This window comes from Oryctolagus cuniculus, unplaced genomic scaffold (assembly GCF_964237555.1).
Source record: "Oryctolagus cuniculus unplaced genomic scaffold, mOryCun1.1 SCAFFOLD_105, whole genome shotgun sequence".
Classification (NCBI taxonomy): Eukaryota; Metazoa; Chordata; class Mammalia; order Lagomorpha; family Leporidae; genus Oryctolagus; species Oryctolagus cuniculus.
The window spans coordinates 147189-165532 of record NW_027208304.1 but is presented as its reverse complement, the minus strand read 5'-3'; the positions used below and the strand labels follow the sequence as shown (position 1 = coordinate 165532).

At 44.9% G+C, this 18344-nt stretch overlaps 2 protein-coding genes across 25 annotated transcripts in view; both read left to right on the top strand.

Annotated features, from left to right (window-relative positions):
- The window catches only part of LOC127485275 (MAP/microtubule affinity-regulating kinase 4), a 165381-nt gene that overhangs the window by 12588 nt on the left and 134449 nt on the right, over nucleotides 1-18344 (top strand). The gene's annotated exons all lie outside the window — the stretch shown is intronic.
- The window catches only part of LOC127482610 (centromere protein U), a 49113-nt gene that overhangs the window by 7160 nt on the left and 23609 nt on the right, over nucleotides 1-18344 (top strand). For 6 of the 13 annotated variants that reach the window (XR_011386010.1, XM_070067776.1, XM_070067773.1 and 3 more), the window contains 3 exons: nucleotides 7211-7316; nucleotides 9410-9470; nucleotides 9875-10141. Coding sequence is in view for 12 of the 13 variants with exons in the window: in XM_070067776.1 (XP_069923877.1) it covers nucleotides 7211-7316; nucleotides 9410-9470; nucleotides 9875-10141 (434 nt within the window). In the remaining variant the exon portion in view is untranslated. The remainder of the gene's footprint in view (nucleotides 1-7210; nucleotides 7317-9409; nucleotides 9471-9874; nucleotides 10142-18344) is intronic. The other 7 variants (XM_070067775.1, XM_070067779.1, XM_070067778.1 and 4 more) reach the window with 2 other exon arrangements.

Below are 18344 nucleotides of genomic sequence, written 5' to 3'. Positions count from 1 at the left end.
TCTTCCCTAATGACTGTGGCTAAAACTTCCAGGGCGATATTGAATAGCAATAATGAGGGTGGGTATCCTTGTCTGGTCCTGGATCTCTGTGGGAATGCTTCCAACTTTCCCCCATTCACTATGAAGCTGGTCTTGGGATTTTCATACATTGCCTTGAGGAATATTTCTTCTATATACAATTTGCTTAGAGTTTTCATCATGAAAGGTTGTTAAACTTTGTCAAATGCTTTCTCTGTATCTATTGAGATAATCATATGGTTTTGGTTCTTCAATTTGTTAATGTGCTGTATCACATTGATTTGTGAATGTTGAACCATCCCACTTGGTCTAGGTGAATGATCTTTCTGATGTTGGATTTGATTGGATAATATTTTGTTGAGGATTTTTGCATCTATATTCATCAGAGAAATGGGCCTGTAGTTCTCTTTCTCTATTGTATCTTTTCCAGGTTTAGGATTTAAGGTGATGCTGGCTTCATAGAAAGAATTTAGGAGGATTCCGTCCCTTTTAATTGTTTTTGAATAGCTTCAGAAGAATTGGAGTTAGTACTTCTTTAAATGCCTGGTAGAATTCAGCAGTGATGCCATTGGGTTCTGGGCTTTTCTTTGCTGGGAGAGTTATTATTAATTCAGTTTCTGTTTTGGTTATTGTTTAGGTTTTCTGTGTCTTCATGGCTCAATATAGGTAAGTTGTATGTGTCCAAGAATCTATCCATTCCTGTAGGTTTCCCATTTTGTTGGCATACAGCTATTTGTAGTAGTTTCTGATGATTGTTTTTATTTCTGTGGTATCTATTCCATATCCTTTTTCATATCAATTTCATTGATTTAGGTCTCCTCTTTTTTTTTTTTTCCTCTTTTCTCTGATCTTTTGAATTTTTGGGTTTCAATTTTTTTGTTCTCTAATTTTCATTATTTCTTTTCTTGTACTGTTTTTGAGTTTGGTTTGTTATTGTTTTTCTACATCATTGAGATGCATTGATAGAAAGATACCAAATAAAAGAGCTAATTCTTGATATAGGTACCAGTTGCTATATACGTTCCTCTTAACACTGCTTTTGCCATATCCCATAAGTTTTGCTATGTTGTATTTTCATCTTTATTCGTTTCAAGAAATTTTTAAATTTCTTTGCTGATTTCTTCAGTGACCCACTGTTCATTCAGGAGCATATTGTTCAGTCTCCATGTGTTGCATATGTTCTAGAGATTCCTGAGTTGCTGATTTCCAGCTTCATTCCATTGTAGTCAGAGAAGATGCATGATATGATTTTGATTTTTTTATTTGCTTTGACTTGCTTTATGGCCTAGCATGTGGTCTACCCTAGAGAAGGTTCCATGCACTGGTGAGAAGAATGTGCATTCTGCATTGAAAAGTTCTGTAGTTATCTGTTTGGTCCATTTGGTCTATAGTGTTAACTCTACTGTTTGCTTGCAGATATTCTGTTTGCTTGATCTGTCCATTGCTGAAAGTAGGATTTTTTAAAAAGCTTTATTTATTCAAAAGAGTTACACAGAGACAGGAGAGGCAGAGAGAGAAAGAAAGAGAGAGGGGGGTCTTCCATCTGATAGTCCACTCCCCAATTGGCCGCAATGGCCGGAGCTGCATTGATCTGGAGCCAGGAGCCAACTCCAGGTCTCCCACGCGGGAGTAGGGGCCCAAAGACTTGGACAATCTTCTCCTGCTTTCCCAGGCCATAACAGAGAGCTGGATTGGAAATGGTGCAGCCAGGTCTTGAACTAGTGCCCATATGGGATGCCAGCGCTTCAGACCAGGTGTTAACCCACTGCGCCACAGGGCTGCCCTGAAAGTGGGATATTCAAGTCCCCGCTACTACAGTATTTGAGTCTATGTCTCTCTCTAGATCCATTAACATTTCTTTGAAATAATGGGTGACCTGCAATTAGGTGCATAAACATTTATAATAGTCTCATCTTCCTGTTGAGTTGAACCCTTAATCATTACATAGTGCCTTCTTTGTCTCTTTTAACAGTTTTTGTGTGAACATCTATTTTGTCTGATATTGGGCTACACCAGCTCTTTCTTTGGTTTCTGATATCATGGAATATCTTTTTTTCATCCTTTGACTTTCAGTCTGCATGTGTCTTTGTTGGTGAGATGTGTTTCTTGTAGGCAGCAGATAGATGGGTTTTGTTTTTTAATCCATTCAGCCAGTCTGTGCCTTTTTACTAGAGAGTTGAGGCCATTTACATTCAAGTTGACTATTGATAAGTAATGACTTGGCCCTGCCATTTCCCCATAAACATTCCTATTGTTTACTTTGGATTTCCTTTGTACTTTTACTGGGAGATTGTCCGCCCTCATCTTCTTTCATAGTGATGACCATGTTTCTGTGTGTAGTGCATCCTTAAGTACCTTTTGTAAGGCTGGACGAGTACTGACAAACTCAATCTCTGTTGTGGAAGGTCTTTATTTCACCTTCATTTGTAAATGAGAGCTTTGCAGAGTCCAGTATTCCAGGTTGACAGTTTTTTTCTCTTAAGACTTGGAATATATCTCATTTCTGAAGAGAATTCAGCTGTGAGTCTAATTGGAGATCCTCTGAAAATAACCTGGCATTTCTCTCATGCACATTTTAGAATCTTTTATGCTTTACTGTGGAGAGTTTGACTACAACGTTTTGTGGCGAAGATCTTTTCTGATCGTGTCTATTAGGAGTTCTAAGTGCTTCCTTTTTGGACATCCCTTTCTTTATGTAATTATTTCACTAAAATGGCCTGCAAATCCATTCCGTCTTTCCACCCTTTCAGGAACTCCTAAGACCTGTATGTTGGGTCATTTGTTAGTATCCCATAAATTCCAATGGTGTTTTTCAGTTTTCCAATTTCTCCCCCCCCCTTTTTTTTTGTCCATAAAATTTCCAAAGATTTGTTTTCTAACTTGGATATTCTCTCTTCTGCCTTACCAAGTCTGTTCTTATGGCTATCCACAGTACTTTTATTGGTTCTACTGAATCCTTCATTACCAATAATTCCTTTTCACTTCTCTGTAAAATCTCAGTTTCATGGGAAAAAGTTTCATTCATGCCATGTACAGGTTTCTTTAGTTAATGAATTTGCTTCTGATTACTTCTAGGTAATCCTGTGATTAGTTTAATTCCATTTCTGGTGTTTTGTCAGTCTCTTCATCTTCACATTCTGGTATTGAAGTGTTGTGTTCTTTTGGGGCTGTCATGTTGTCCTTATCCTTGTTTCTTGAATTTCTGCATTTATTATTAGGTATTTGTGGTGATAGTTGTTGGGTTTTTTTGTTTGTTTGTTTCTTTTGGCCCTGTGATGGCTTTTATCTTTGAACTTTGCCTCTGCTGTTTCAGTAATAACCCGAGCGTGTGCTTGGTGTGGTCAGGGAAGTCTGTTCAGTGCTCTGGGGTGAGGGATGTGTCCAAGGTGACACCCAAGTTAGGTGTGGTAAATTTTTTTTTTTTTTTATCAGAGGGGAAGTTTGTTCAGCTATGTTGGTATATTCTCATGCTCCCTTCCTCTCAAAGGAGACCAGCGCCTGGGCAATAGCCCCAGTGGGTACAGTTCTCATCCATGCTGCCACGAGAACAACTCAAAGTATCCCTGCAGTCCTCGGGGTGGACATGGATCCTGTAGCAGTGACCCTCACCAGGGAATCAGGGACCTCCAGCATGTGGAGCCGCCACAGTGACTGCCCAGAGACCCAGCCACACCCTGCGCCCTCCGATGCAGCCAGTGTTTTCACAGTCATAGCACACGAGGCTCCCAAGTCACGGGCACCCAGCCCCCTGTCAGTTATCCCACCCAGACTCGGGCGTTTCCTCTTGGCTGGTTGCTGGGCACATGGACACCAGCGGGCGCAGCTGTTATGTGTGTCCAAAATGCTGCCTGCCCTCTCAGCTCGTTGCAGGACAGGACACTGGTGCCGACTGGTCAGGGAGAAACAGAAACCCTCTTTTTTTTCCCCTCTAGGTTGGCAGGTTCACTGTCCCCCCTCCAGGCTCCAAGCCAGACTCATACCAGACTCTTCCCACAGCCTTCTTGCCAGTGTCTCCTCACTCCAAAGCTGGTGCTGAGGCTCTTGGTCGCTGGGGTCCTGAGTTGTGTGCATCCACACCCTCCACGTAGATGCACAGTGTCCCTCTAATGGTTTCTTCTGCCTTTTTCTCCCTAACTGTGCCCTGAGGTTGCAGCCTCTCACCTTTATTTTTCTTAACCATCTTCATCTAGACTAGAGCAGTAAGCTGCCTTCCTATTCTGCCCTCTTGAAAACACTATCAGCATTTATGTTGTATAACTGTATGACAATCCATCTCCAGAATTTTCTCATCTATCCTAACTGAAACCCTGTACCAATTGAACAATTCCCCATTTTCCCTTTGTCCAGGCCTTTTTAACTCCCATTCTACTTTCTTTCTCTATGAATTGGACTGCTTTAACACCTGTTATAAGAGGTATCATAGAATATTTGCCCTTTTGTAGCCAGTTTATTTAATGTAATGTCTTTACGGTTCATCCCTCCTGTAACATATGTCAGCATTTCCTTTTTATAGCTGAATAATATTCCATCCTATGTATGTACCACATTTATCCATTCGTCTGTTGATGGATGTTGGTTTGCTTCCACCTGTTGACTGTTGTGAATAATGCTGTAATTTACAAGGTTGCGCAATTTCTCTCTTCTGGAACCTGCTTTCACTTCTTTAGGAACATAGCCAGAAGTGGAGTGGCTGGTTCATACAGGAGTGCTGTGTTTGTATTCAGAACATGCTGTGCTGTCTTGTGCAGTGACTGCAGCATTTCAAATTCCCACCAGCAGTGCACAGGGTCCCAACTGCTGCTCATCCTCACCTACACTTACTTTGTTTTTTATACTAAGAGATACAACATAATAGCTTAATGTGGTTTTCATTTGCATTTCCTAAATGACTAGTAGTTATTAGGCATCTTCTTAATGTTCCTATTGGTCAGTTGAACATCCTTTTTGAAGAACTGTCTATTCAAACTCTGCCTGTTTTTCAATTGGGTTTTATTACGTTGTAAACATTCAGTTGGAATGGTTCCACTTGGAGATTTGGGATCTGTCTGTTGTTTTGTTGTTATTCACAGCAGCAGGGTAAATAACTCCTTTCCTGGTGAAGAGAGTAGAGTCCATTGCTAGTTTCACTCTTGTGCAGCTGATCAGTAACGGTGCCTGTGCCAGCCCTGGGGCTCAGGCACTGTCAGCTTCCTTGGAGTCAGAGGCTGCAGGCTCACTGCTGTCCCCCTGGGCCAAGTACTCCCTGCCACGGGGGCGGGGACTGGCGCTCTGCCTGTGACTCCGCTAAGCACCTGCGTCTCTGCTGCTGTCCGAGTCACTGTCACTGCACCACAGGCTCATCGTGCTCGTCAGAGTTGGCATCGTCCTCTAGATCGGCATCGCAGCCAGATCATCTGCTTGTCCCAGGAGGCCTGGGCTCTCCTGCTCGCCACTGCCACTCTTGTCACTCGCCTCGTCCCTGTCACCCCTCTCCTGTTCACTCTCGCTGCCCGAGCATGCGTCTTCACTGCCGCTGCCCTTCTCACCCTCATCTGTCAGGTAGCAGAGAGGTGCCAGTCACGATTCCCGTCCCGCTCCTGGGGCCCCAGCGCTGGCCTGACCTGCCTGACCTGAGCCCCCAGCCTCGTTCTCTTCTGCCTCCATCTCTCCTCTTTCCCCTCCTCGGGTTCCTGGTTTTCCGCCTGGGCTTTGCATGCCTGCTGGAAGCAGCAAAACTGGAGGGGGCGGGGAAAGGCACGTGTTGTATTGGGCTCGTCCCTCCCCTCACCTACCACTCTCCTCTGGCCGGCAGAGCCTTGCTACCTGGGCTTCCAGCTCCCTCTTAGTCACACCCCGTGTTTGAGGACCACAGGCAGGGCCTTGGTGCCTGACTGCACCCCAGCCTTGCAGCACTTCCTGAGCAGACCCTGGAGTGGGCGTGAGGTGGGGGCGTGGAGGAATGTTGCCCTCCTCAGTGAGGATGCAAGTCGGACAAGGTTCCCTTTCCGTGTGTGGCCCAGCACAGACCAGAATAAACACATATTGAAGAATGGAGACTATCTCAAGGGATTGGGGGAGGGGTGGGGAAGATGGTCAGTTTGTCTTGCCCCATGCTATGTCTGTCTGTCTACATATATGCACACATACATACATATCTTCAGAAGGTAGTGGGAAACAAAAGATTAACTTGGTACAAAAAATTGAAATATGTACATAAGTTTTTTAAAGATTTTATTTATTTGAAAGTCAGGGTTACACAGAGGAGAGGCACAGAGAGAGGTCTTCCATGTGGTGGTTCACTCCTCAGATGGCTGTGATGGACAGAGCTGCACTAATACGAAGCCAGGAGCCAGGAGCTTCTTCTGGGTCTCTCACACAGGTGCAGGTGCCCAAGGACTTGGGCCATCTTCCAGTGCTTTCCCAGGCCATAGCAGAGAGCTGGATCAAAAGTGGAGCAGCCGGGTCTTGAACTGGTGCCCATAAGGGATGCCTGCGTGTCAGGCCAGGACATTAACCCACTGCGCAACAGTGCTGGCCCATGTACATATTTTATATAATTTTTTCTGTGAGCTTTCTGAATATTCTGCTTATGCATAGATATTTTTTTTGCTCCAAAATAAACATTTTAATCCTCCCCGCAAAAAAATAACTTGTGCAATTGACAGTTCATTATTTAAGCACCTGTATATCTGGAAAATTTTGCTTGCATTTGCACCTGGTGTGCTAAAATTTGAGCCTGAAGAAATAGTAGTTTGAGTCTTACCAGGACCCCCTCCCCCTGCAGCACTTCTGGCCACCTCACTGCCCCGCCAAGTTCATTACCACCATAAGCCCAGCCTAGTGCACCGAGATCTCCTGTACTCCCCTTTCCTGGGTAGCCAGAGCATCCTCCCTCCTCCAAGCATCTCCTTTCTATGCCTTTCTACCAGGATCAGTTCTTTGGTCATCTTCTTCATTCAAGATGACTTTCTATGCCATTCAAAGGCTCTAGCAACCCAGAGTGAAAGAGAGGAAGGGGAGTGATATGGAAAAGCATTTGGGAGTGGCCTGTAGGACTGATTTTGGTTTTGTTAACCATTTAAACAAAGATGGTGTAGTACTCCAGTATCAGGGAATGGACACTGCCCACATAGACCACTGAAGTACTCCAGTATCAGGGAATTGACACTGCCCACATAGACCACTGAAGTTGTACATTTTTGGTCTTATACAGATCCTCCCCTACACAGCACTGCTATATATGCTGATGAAGAAGAACTCTCCCAACACTGTGGGTCATCTGTCCCTTCAACTCCTCCAGGAAAAGCAACGAAAGAAAGGTAGGGTTACGTCAAGCTATTGTTGGTTCACGCTCTGAGATTTCTGGGAAGTTCTTCAAGTTAGAAGCTAATAAAACCCAAGTTTTGACATTTATTTTGAGAATGTGAACATTAAAAACTAATTTCTCTATAATTGGCATTACCTATAATAATTTTTGTAATTAACATAATTGACACCTGAATGACCCAGAATACCTGCCTGTAGTGGTCTCGTTTGTTTCCTTCTGCTGTAGTAATAGGAATATTTTTCCCCCTTCTAGTAATAGAATGGTTTTAGCTGGACACATGGCTGTCAGAATTCTAAACATACTGTCTCCGTGCTGTTGCAGCTGAGATGTGTGTGTGTGATTAGATTCTAGCTAAAATGGAGTCTCACTTCTGAAAGTATCTTTGTGGGGAGGATTGTGCTCTTCTGTTTTCCATCCTTCTTCCTCCTAGTTAGAATGGGATGTGGTGGTGAAGACCGAGCAACCATGTTGGGCCGTGAGGCGGTGTACTGAGAGAGCAATGGATAGAAGGCACCTGGGTCTCCTGATAACGGGACTACTACACCAGCCCTAAATTATTCTGGAGTTTGGCCAAGAAGGAAAGACAAGTGTCTTATCCGAGCCATTTTGGGAATATATTTTTTACAATGTGCAGCCATCCTAATTCTCTCTCGTAAACTTGGTAAAGAGAGTTTTATCCTTATCCTAAGAGCAGTTGGAGGGTTTTAAGTAGGGGATGACATGGTAGGATCTACATTTAAAAATTACCAGCCTCGCTGCTGTCTGGCAAGTGGATTTGAGAGAGACAAGAATGGCATAGGGAGCCCAGTTTGGATGCTGTAGACTCAGGTCATCACGGCAGAGGTGGAGAGAAGTGGATGGACTTGAGAAGCAGGAGGCAAATGAGCAAGACTTAGTGATGTGCTGACTTCGCAGCACGGGACGAGTTGCTACCGGTGGTAACTCCTGAATTCCTTGCCTGCTTGAATGGATTGATGATGGTGCCATTGACTAAGATACGGGCTGCTGGGACATGGAGTTGTGTGGGCAGATCATCAGTTTGACATGGAGATGTCAGAGACCCTGTGTATTTGAGTCTGGAACTCAGAGCACAGGGCTGAGCTTAAGTTAGACGTTCTTTGCACGCGGATGGTATGAAGCTAACCTGAGAGGAGGCAAGGGCCTGGGACTAACCCATAAGAGGCCATGGCATCTACTGCCTGAGTAGAGAAGGAAGTTGTAGAGGAGAGAGGGAGAAAGTGGCTGGAAAAGAGAGAGGAGAACCAGGGCAGTGTTTATTCACAGAATTGTGTGTGTGTGAGTGAGGTGGGGGGAGGGAAATGGGAGAGAGGAGGGAGGGAGAGAAATTAAGTAAGGAGGGTCAAATGCAGCTGAGAAGCACGTGAGGCGAGGCCTGAGCACGAGCGTTCTTTGCATTTAACCAGAGACTGTTCTCGGTAACCTTGGTTTTGGTGTCATGTCAAGTCCCAACAAGAGACATCATTTGGGTAAGTAATGCAGGTAAACAGAAAAGGAAGTTGGGGCAGCAGGGACGCACCCACTACAGAGAGGCCAACAGCATTTCTCAGAAACCAGGTATGAAACCCAGGTCCTCAGGTGTGGAATTTGGGCATAGTCATCATTAGCCTAAACGCCCACCTGAGGCCTCAGTTTTAAAGTGAGTGCATTTGTGGTTGATGTTACGTGTTTGATGGATTGTATTGAATGAAAAGATGAAAATTCTCACCTTCCATCAGAAGTCAGGGTTACTTTTAGGGCGAAAGAGGAGATTCCCTGTTGGATCACCAGAGTTGAGTCTAGTGGATTAGCTTTTGGTACAGAGGACGGCCCTGGTAACCTGGAGGAAGGCGCAGTTCTCGGACATGACCAAACTGCAGCAGCCCTGGAGCGCTGCCTTCTGCCCGCCTGGGACAAACCAATGTGGCTGGGTCTGGGAGGCGGCCAATGAAACTAGGAAGGCGACCGGCCTGCCCGTGACAAACTGGCTAGCCCCAGAGTAAACTGAGCGGTGCTCGTGTCGGGGGAGCACTCGTAGAACCATGTGCGAATGTGTGCAAGATACTGATGGCTTGTTCTTTCCTACAGCTTGAGCACTTCTGCAAATGAAGCAAGTGAAAGCACGTCTGTAAAACTGAGAGCCACAAAGGTACGTGCGCCTGTTCTTCAGACTCCGACAGGCATTTCACACTCCAGTTGACTGTGGAGAGTGTTCTGTGGCGGCAGTTTTCATAAAGCGCTATGTTCCAGAGGACGTTTTTGGGCTAAAAGTGAGTTTTTAAAACCTGAAGTGCTTTTCGTTAAGGCACGGTGCAGACGCCTCTGCCAGTTTTCAGAGCGGTGGCGCGCCGTGTTGGGGCTGGGGCCTCAGCGGCAGAGGGGATGGTGGGGAGTGTTGACGTGGAGCTCTGGCTTGTAGATTTCCTGTTCTGTCCACTGCTCAGCTGCCATCTCCCTGGGCTATAGAAGCTCGCGCCGCAGCGTGGCACCATTGCCGTCAGGAGGGTGAGCGGTCGTGTTTTCCAGACCCGTGACGCTGTTTGCTTCTCGCAGCCTGGAAGAAGATGTAAGCCCCTTAGCGATGGCTCTGACAGCTCGGGAGAAAGTGAGATACGAAGAAAAGTTCAGTCACCAGAGAGAATCGGTGCGCGACGGTGTGACGCTGTTCCGGCCGGGGCGCCGTCGGGGCTTCCCGAGAGACGGCCGCGGTCAGAGAGGCCCGAGGCGGGAGGCGGCCGTGGCAGCGGTGCACCTGCGGACAGAGGGACCCCGGCCGTGGTGAGACCGCCCCGTGGGATAGAAAAGGTTTACTGGAAAATGGTGTATTTTCTTTACTTCCTTCTGTTCTTTCAAACGATGAATTTTACATTCTTCTGTTGATAAACATGTTTTAGGAAATCTAGAAGAGAACATCAAACTCCCCTCCGCTTCTGCAGCCCCAAACTAGCCTCGGGGATCCTCAGCCCTACGGCTGGGCATTTCTCACCCTCGGTGGGCTCCCGCACTGGTCATGAAGTACCCCACAGTGCCTTTCTAACAGACACAAAACATGCCGCCAATGTGGCACAGCAGGTCAAAGCCCCAGTCTGCAGCCCGGGCATCCCATACGGACGCCAGCTCAGGTCCCGGCTGCGCCACTTCCGAGCCAGCTCCCTGCTGTTGTGCCTGGGAAAGCAGCAGAAGATGGCCCAGCTGTTGGCCCCTGCACTGACATGGGAGGAAGCTCCTGGCTCAGCTCTGGCCCTTGCAGCCATCTGGGGAGTGAACTGGTGGGTGGAAGACCTCTCTCTCTCCCTACCTCTGTCTGTAACTCTTTCAAATAAAGAAATATTTTTTAAAACATGCAAAACATTCTGTCCACGGATATGCCACAGTTTAATTACTCTTATTAATGAATAACTGTACTTAGACAGTTTTTAAGTGCCTTCATGAAGCCTTTTGTAGCTAAATCTTGGTGTGCACCCCTGATCATTTCCTTTAAAAAAATTCTGATAAAATTCCTCAGAATTTGTTCTAAGATCCTTGACATATTTTGGTCAAGTTGTTAATATGTCACTGTACTCACTTGGTTTAACATTTTGAATAAATAATTCATGTCATGTTTGGAAAAATGTTACAGAATAGTAAAATGTTCCTGCTACCCCATTTTCCACTCTCCACCTTCCCACTCACTAAATGTACACATAGGTAATTAGTTTCTTACATATTCTTCCAGAATTTCCTTCTGCATGTACGAGGAAATATCAATATATTTTCTTATTTCTTTTTCATTTATTTCAGAGAGTTACAGAGAGACAAGCAGAATGGGGGCGGGGGTGATCTTCCATCCACTGGGTCACTCCCCAGAAAGAGAGAGAGAGAGAGGTCTTCCATCCTTCCATCCACTGGTTCACTCCCCAGATTGGCTGCAACTGCCATGGCTAGGCCAGGCTGAAACTGGGGTTAGCAGTTTCATCCATTTCTCCCATGTGGGTGGCAGGGGCCCAAGAACTTGGGCCATCTTCCACTGCTTTTCCCAGGCCATCAACAGGGAGTTGGATCGGAAGTAGAACAGCTGGGACAGGAACTGGCACCCATGTGGGATGGCAGCATTGTAGGTGGCAGCTTTGCCTGCTGTGTCACGACATAGGCCCCTGCGCTATGCATGTTCTGCCTCTTACTTACTAGGTCTGTCTCGGTGAACATCCCTGTGACTTGAATTTGCAGTTGTCAGGCATGGTGTTCTGAAAGTCAGCTGACGTCGAGTTGGCTGATGGTGAAGTTAAGATGCTGTGGGTCCTTCCTGCTTTGGTTGTTTGGAGGGTTTTTTCATTTTGTTTTTTGATGAGGGGCGTCATAGTCTACTTGATCTGACAGATACATAGATTTTTTTTAACACCATAACGTGATGAATTTTCTTTAGTTCTTTGAAGTTTTGTGTTATGAACTTGAAGCTTTGTTTTCCCCTAAAGCTTTTTATCATTATATATTATTTTAAATTATTTATGGGATACATGTGATGTTTTGATATATATATATTGTGAATGATTAGCTCAAGGTAATATATCCATCCACCTGTACACTTACCCTTTCTTGTACTGAAACATTTGAAATTTCTCATAGCTATTTTTGAGATATACATTGTTATTTGCTGCAGTCATTAGGCTGTGTGATAGATCTCAAACACTTATTTCTCTTGTCTTTCTGAAGCTTTGTACCTTTTTTTAAAAAATATTTATTTATTTATTTATTTATTTGAAAGGCAGAGTTAGAGAAAGGGAGAAATAGGGAGACAGGGGGATCTTCCATCTACTGATTCACTCCTCAAATGGCCACAACAGCTAGGGTTGGATCAGGCCAAAGCCTGGAGCCAGGAGCTTCATCCAGGTCACCCACATGGGTGCAGGGGTCCAAGTAGTAAGGATATCTTCTGCTGCTTTCCCAGGCACATCAGCAGGGAGCTGGATCAGAAGTGGAGCAGCCAGGACTCGAACTGGTACCCTTGTGGGATGCATTATACGGGCCCTGCTTTGTACCCTTGAATGAGTACTTCCCTACTCCCGCCTCTCCCCAGCCTCTGGGAACCACCATTCCACTCCATATAAAGCTGTTTCTAATTGTGTGTTTATTTAAGTATGTGTCTTTCTGATGAACGGCTTCTAGTATTATTATGAAATCTTGAAAATCTATGTTGTGAGATCTTAATATAGCTACAAGAGCCTTCTTAAGCTTACTTTGCATGGTAAACTTTTTAATTCATTAATTTTCAATTTGTTTTTGTCTTTAAATTTAAAAAGGACTTCAGGCAGCAAGTCCTTATCCTGGTTTGATGGCCTCTGCCTTTGGATTGGATTGTTTGTTCATTTGCTTGTAATGTAATTATTGAAATGGTTTGGTTTAAGTCAACTATTTTGCTGTTTATTTTCCATTTGTATCTCCTGTCCCACCAATTCTCTAAAAATCCATTTTTATATAATTTTAGATATTCAACTCAATCTTAGTATTTTCCATTTCTTGTTTTTCTGTCCTTCTATTGCTAATTTTTGATTAATTGAATATTCTTCAATATTCTGCTTTATTTTCTCTATTAGCTTATGAGCCATGCTTTTTTTTTTTTTTTTTTTTTTTTTTTTTTTGTTAGCAGTCACTTCTAGATTAAAAATGTGCATCCTTAGGACCGGCGCTGTGGTGTAGCAGGTAAAGCTGCCACCTGCATGCCAGCATCCCATATAGCTGCCAGTTTGAATCTGGGCTGCTCCACTTCCCATCTGGCTCTCTGCTATGGCCTGGAAAAGCAGTAAAGGAGGCTTAAGTCCTTGGGCCGCTGCATCCACATGGGAGATCTGGAAGAAGCTCCTGGCTCCAGATCGGTGCAGTTCTGTTCATTGCGGCCATCTAAGAAGTGAACCAGCAGATGGAAGACTCTCTCTTCTTTCTCCCTCTCTCCCTCTCTCCCTCTCGCCCTCTCGCCCTCTCGCCCTCTCGCCCTCTCGCCCTCTCCCCCTCTCCCTCTCTCCCTCTCTCCCTCTCTCCCTGCCTCTCCCTCTCTCCCTGCCTCTCCCCTATTCCTTCCTTCCCTCCCTCCCTCTGCACTTCTGTAACTCTGCCTTTCAAATAAATAAATACATAAATCTTTTTTAAAATTTCTTTATTTGACAGAGTTAGACAGTGAGAGAGAGACAGAAAGGTCTTCCTTCCGTTGGTTCACTCCCCAAATGGCCCCTGTGGCCGGAGCGATGCCGATCCAAAGCCGGGAGCCAGGTGCTTCCTCCTGGTCTCCCATGTGGGTGCAGGGGCCCAAGCACTTGGGCCATCCTCCACTGCCTTCCCGGGCCACAGCAGAGAGCTGGACTGGAAGAGGAGTAACTGGGACTAGAACCTGGCGCCCATATGGGATGCCAGTGCCGCAGGCGGAGGATTAACCAAGTGAGCCACGGCACCAGCCCCAATAAGTAAATCTTAAAAAAAAAAAAAATGCATCCTCGGAAGTAGGCACTTGGGTTAGCAGTTATGATGCCCATGTGCCACCTGGGAGTACCTGGGCTTGATTGCCATCTCCTGACTCCAGCTTACTGCCAGTGCAGTACCTGGAAGGCAGCAGGTGATGGCTCCAGTGATCCGTCCTTTCCAAAGGCCCCAGCTGTTGCAGGCCTTTGGAAAGCGAACCAGCAGATGGGGGTTCTCTTGCAGGTTCTTAAAAAAATATTACGTGTGTGTGTGTGTGTGTACCCATACACACACATCCTTAAATTAGCAATCTATTTGGAATCAGTGTGTTACTTTGTCATCCTTGTATATCCTACTTCATAGCTGACAATTTCTTCCCACTATATAATGTAATTACATAACAGTATAATTTCATTTATTCATCCCCCATCCTCTGTACTATTTTTGTCATATTTTACTTATAGATGGTAAATCTGACCTCACAATATTCATTTTTTTAAAGATTTATTTATTTGAGTGAGAAGCAGAGTTTCAGATTTACAGAGACAGAAAAATCTTCCATCTACTTGTTCACTCTCCAAATGGCCACAACAGCCAGAGTTGAGCTGATGAGGAGCTAGGAGCTCTGGGTCTCCCATGTGGGTGTAGGCACCCAAGCACTTGGGCCATCTTCCACGGCTTTCCCAGATCAGAAGAGGAGCAGCCGGGACTTGAACTGGTGCCCATGTGGGATGCAGTGACACAGGCGGGGGCTTAGTCCCCTATGCCACAGTGCCAGCCCAAATACTGTCATTCTTGATTGAGGCAGTGTTTTTAAGGAAATGATAAGAAGAAAAAATGTGTCATCTTTTTACTTTTGCCCTCTCACTTCTCCTTTCCAGTTCTCTTATCACCTTCCTACAGATCTGAGTTTCATCTTTTCCCTTCAGCCTATGGAGCATTCCTAGCATTCCTCTTATTTCTGGTCTGGTGGTGACAGCCTGTTAGATTTTATCTGAAAGTATCTTTATTTCACCTCTATTTTTAAAGAATATGTCACTTGATGTAGAATTAGGAGTTGACAGTTTTCCTCCAGCTTTTTGAAGATGTCATTCTGTTGTCTCCTGATTCCAGCTGGTTCTCAGCTGAATTTGATGAGAAGTCAAGGAGTTTGTTGGTGGTTCTCATGTGTATTTACAATGTCTGAATCCTCTGGCTGCTGTCAACATTTCTTTTTTTTTTTTTAATTTTTAATTTTTTTGACAGGCAGAGTTAGACAGAGAGAAAGAGACAGAAAGGTCTTCCTTTGCTGTTGGTTCACCCCCAAAATGGTCACTACGGCCGGCGCGCTGTGCCAATCCGAAGCCAGGAGCCAGGTGCTTCCTCCTGGTCTCCCATGCAGGTGCAGGGCCCAAGCACTTGGGCCATCCTCCACTGCCTTCCTGGGCCACAGCAGAGAGCTAGACTGGAAAAGGAGCAACCAGGACAGAACTGGTGCCCCAACCGGGACTAGAACCCGGAGTGCCGGCGCCGGAGGCAGAGGATTAGCCTAGTGAGCCGTGGCACCGGCGGTTTTGAACATTTCAATCATGGTATACCTGGATAGATCATCATATTATTTATCTTGCTTGAGGTTTGCTGAGATGCTCAGATCTGTAAGTCAGGAAATTATCAGCCATTATTTCTTCAAATGTAGTTTTTCTACCCCATTCTCGCTGTCTTCTTTTTGAACTTCAATGTATTTTAGGTCATTGAGTATTTGTATTCAGGTCTCTGAGACTCTGATCATATTTTTTGGAATCTCTTTTCTCTCTGATCTGCAAATTAGATAAACTTTTTGGTATTTTCAAGTTTACTGGCCATTATTTTGCCCTTTATAATCTGCAAATAAGCCCATATGTCATGGGCAGAATTGTGCTCCTTCCCCCAAAATATATATCCACATCTTTTTTTTTTTTTCTGTTTTCCTTAAAATTTATTTATTTATTGGAAAGAGTTACAAAGAGAGGAGGAGAGTCAGATCTTCTATCCAGTCGTTCGGCACTTACGGCTAGGCAAGGAGCCAGCTTTATCTGGATCTCCCATGTGGGTGGCAGGGGCCCAAGCACTTAGACCATCTTCTGCTGCTTTCCCAGGCCATTAGCAGGGAGCTGGATCAGAAGTGGAGCAGCCAGGGCTTGAACAGACACCCATGTGGGATGCCAGCACCACAGGCAGAGGCTTAACATACTATACCACAGTGCCAGCCCCTCAAATTTTAAAACATTTTTTAAGTGTAGGTCATAAAAAGAGAAAGCACTTGGCAAAGATTTGATCTCGCCATGGATGGGCTTATACAATAAAATGTAAATGTGATTAGACTGTAGACAGTAAGATAAAAGGCGCTCTTACAAAAATCAGCAAATGAAGCATATTTTAAGTTTTAATGTAAAGGTTGAAGATTCACATTATGAAAATTAAAAATCTATTCAAACCCCTCTGTGACAGGAGTCTCCTGTCACCATTTCCCAAGCCTGCCCTCCCCCTCCCATCCATTGATGATTCCCCTCCCACCAGCAGCAGTCTCCCCCTGTACAGGCAGATGGCTGTCATGAAGCCCACTCAATGGATCCTTTGGCTACAGCAACACAAAGACAACGCCTGACCTTTCTTTCCCGCCCAGGTCCAGTAGGCCACTGGCTGTCCATCATTCTGAGTACAGACTGGTGCTTTACATGATGTGGTGTGTGTGGGCAGGAGGAAAGCACACGGCATGTGTGTCTTGGGAGTCATTCTAGATTACTAAGCACATTCTCCAGTAATTCTTTCAAAGGGGATACACAAGAAACAAATGTCCTGAATTCTTCAATATCGAAAAACACCTTTGTTTTACCCTCAAAATCAAATGCTAATTTGGCTGGATATAAGATTCTCGGCTTAAAACCTTTTTCCTGCAGAACTTTGATGATATTGGCCCACTTACTCCTAGCATCCAGGGTGCCCAATGATAAGTCTGCAGTCAACCTGATTCTAGTTCCTCTGTAGGTTATTTCTTTCCTTTCTCTGGAAACCTTTATGATTTTCTCTTTATCACTGGAATTGCAAATTTTCACCAAGATGTGTCTAGGAGTGAATCTGTTTTCATCAATCTTACTGGGTATTCGGTGTGCACTGACAATCTCAAGACTTGAATCTTTCTTCAGCTCTGGAAAGTTTTCTTCAACTATTTCTCTTATTAGGTCCTCTGCACTGTTCTCTTTATTCTCTTTTTCTGGAATACCTATCAAACGGATATTGGCACTTATGGATCTATCCACATCTTAACTCCAGGTTCTCCTCTGTTGTGAGTGGCCATAAATGTCATCAGAGGTATCCTTATAAGAGAGGCAGAGGAGATCAGACAGAACAGTGGATGTGAAGGGGGCAGGGATTGGAGTAGCCATGGGTGAAGCTGGAAGAAGTGAGGAGTGAGTATTCCCATACGTCTCCAGAGGGCGTGCTGTCCTGCCCAGACCCTGACTTTGGGGCACTGAAGGGATTCACACTTGGCCTTCAAAACTGTCAGAGGATACATTTCAGTTTTTAAGCTGCTAAGTTTGTAGTAATATGTTACAGCAACCACTAGAAGAAAATGTACCATCCAATAAGCTTCTTTTTCTCTTTAGATGTAAGATGTTTGGTTCTGGAATTTACTTTTTTTATATATTTATATTTCTATGCGATTCCTATTTAGTTAAGACTATTTTTTTTTTTTACTTGTGAAGTAACATTTATGATAACTCCTTTAAAGTGTTTGTTTACTAAATCCACCTTGGCCTTCTTCAGGCTGGTTTCTTTTAAAGATTTATTTATTTATTTGAAAGTTAGAGTTACACAGAGAGAGAGAGAGAGGTCCTCCATCTGATGGTTCACTCTCCAGTCGGCCGCAACGGCCAGAGCTGCACTGATCCAAAGCCAGGAGCCTCTTCCAGGTCTCCCACGCGGGTGCAGGGCCCAAGCACTTGGGCCATCTTCTACTGACTTACCAGGCCACAGCAGAGTAGATCAGAAGAGGAGCAGCCGGGACTAGAAGCAGCATACATATGGGATGCTGGTGCTTCAGGCCAGGGTGTCAACCCACTGTGCCACAGTGCCAGCCCCCAGGCTGGTTTCTAATACATACTTTTTCTGTCTTTATGAGTCATGTTTTGCTGTGTGATTTTTTTTTTTTTTTTTTTTTTAAGATTTATTCCCATGAAAGGCAGAGTGACAGGATTCTTCCATCTGCTGGTTCACTCCTCAGATGACCACAGTGACTGGGGCTGGGCCTGGTCACAGCCAAGAACTCCACCCTGGTCTCCCACAAGGATCAGGAATGCCAAGTACTTGAGCCAACTTCCACTGCTTTCCCAGGCACAATAGCACGGATGGATCAGAAGTGGAGCAGCTGGGACTGGAACCAGCACTCTGATGTGGGATGCTGGAGTTCAGGCAGCGGCTTACCCCACTTGTCACAACTCTGGTCTCCACCGTGTGACATTTTCAGTCTAGTAGTTTTCAGTTGTGTAATGGACATGGTAGGTTGTGAGATTCCAATTTCTGTATCGGCTTGTGAATAGTGTTGACTTTTATTCTGGCAGGTAGCTTGATTATTGGCTGA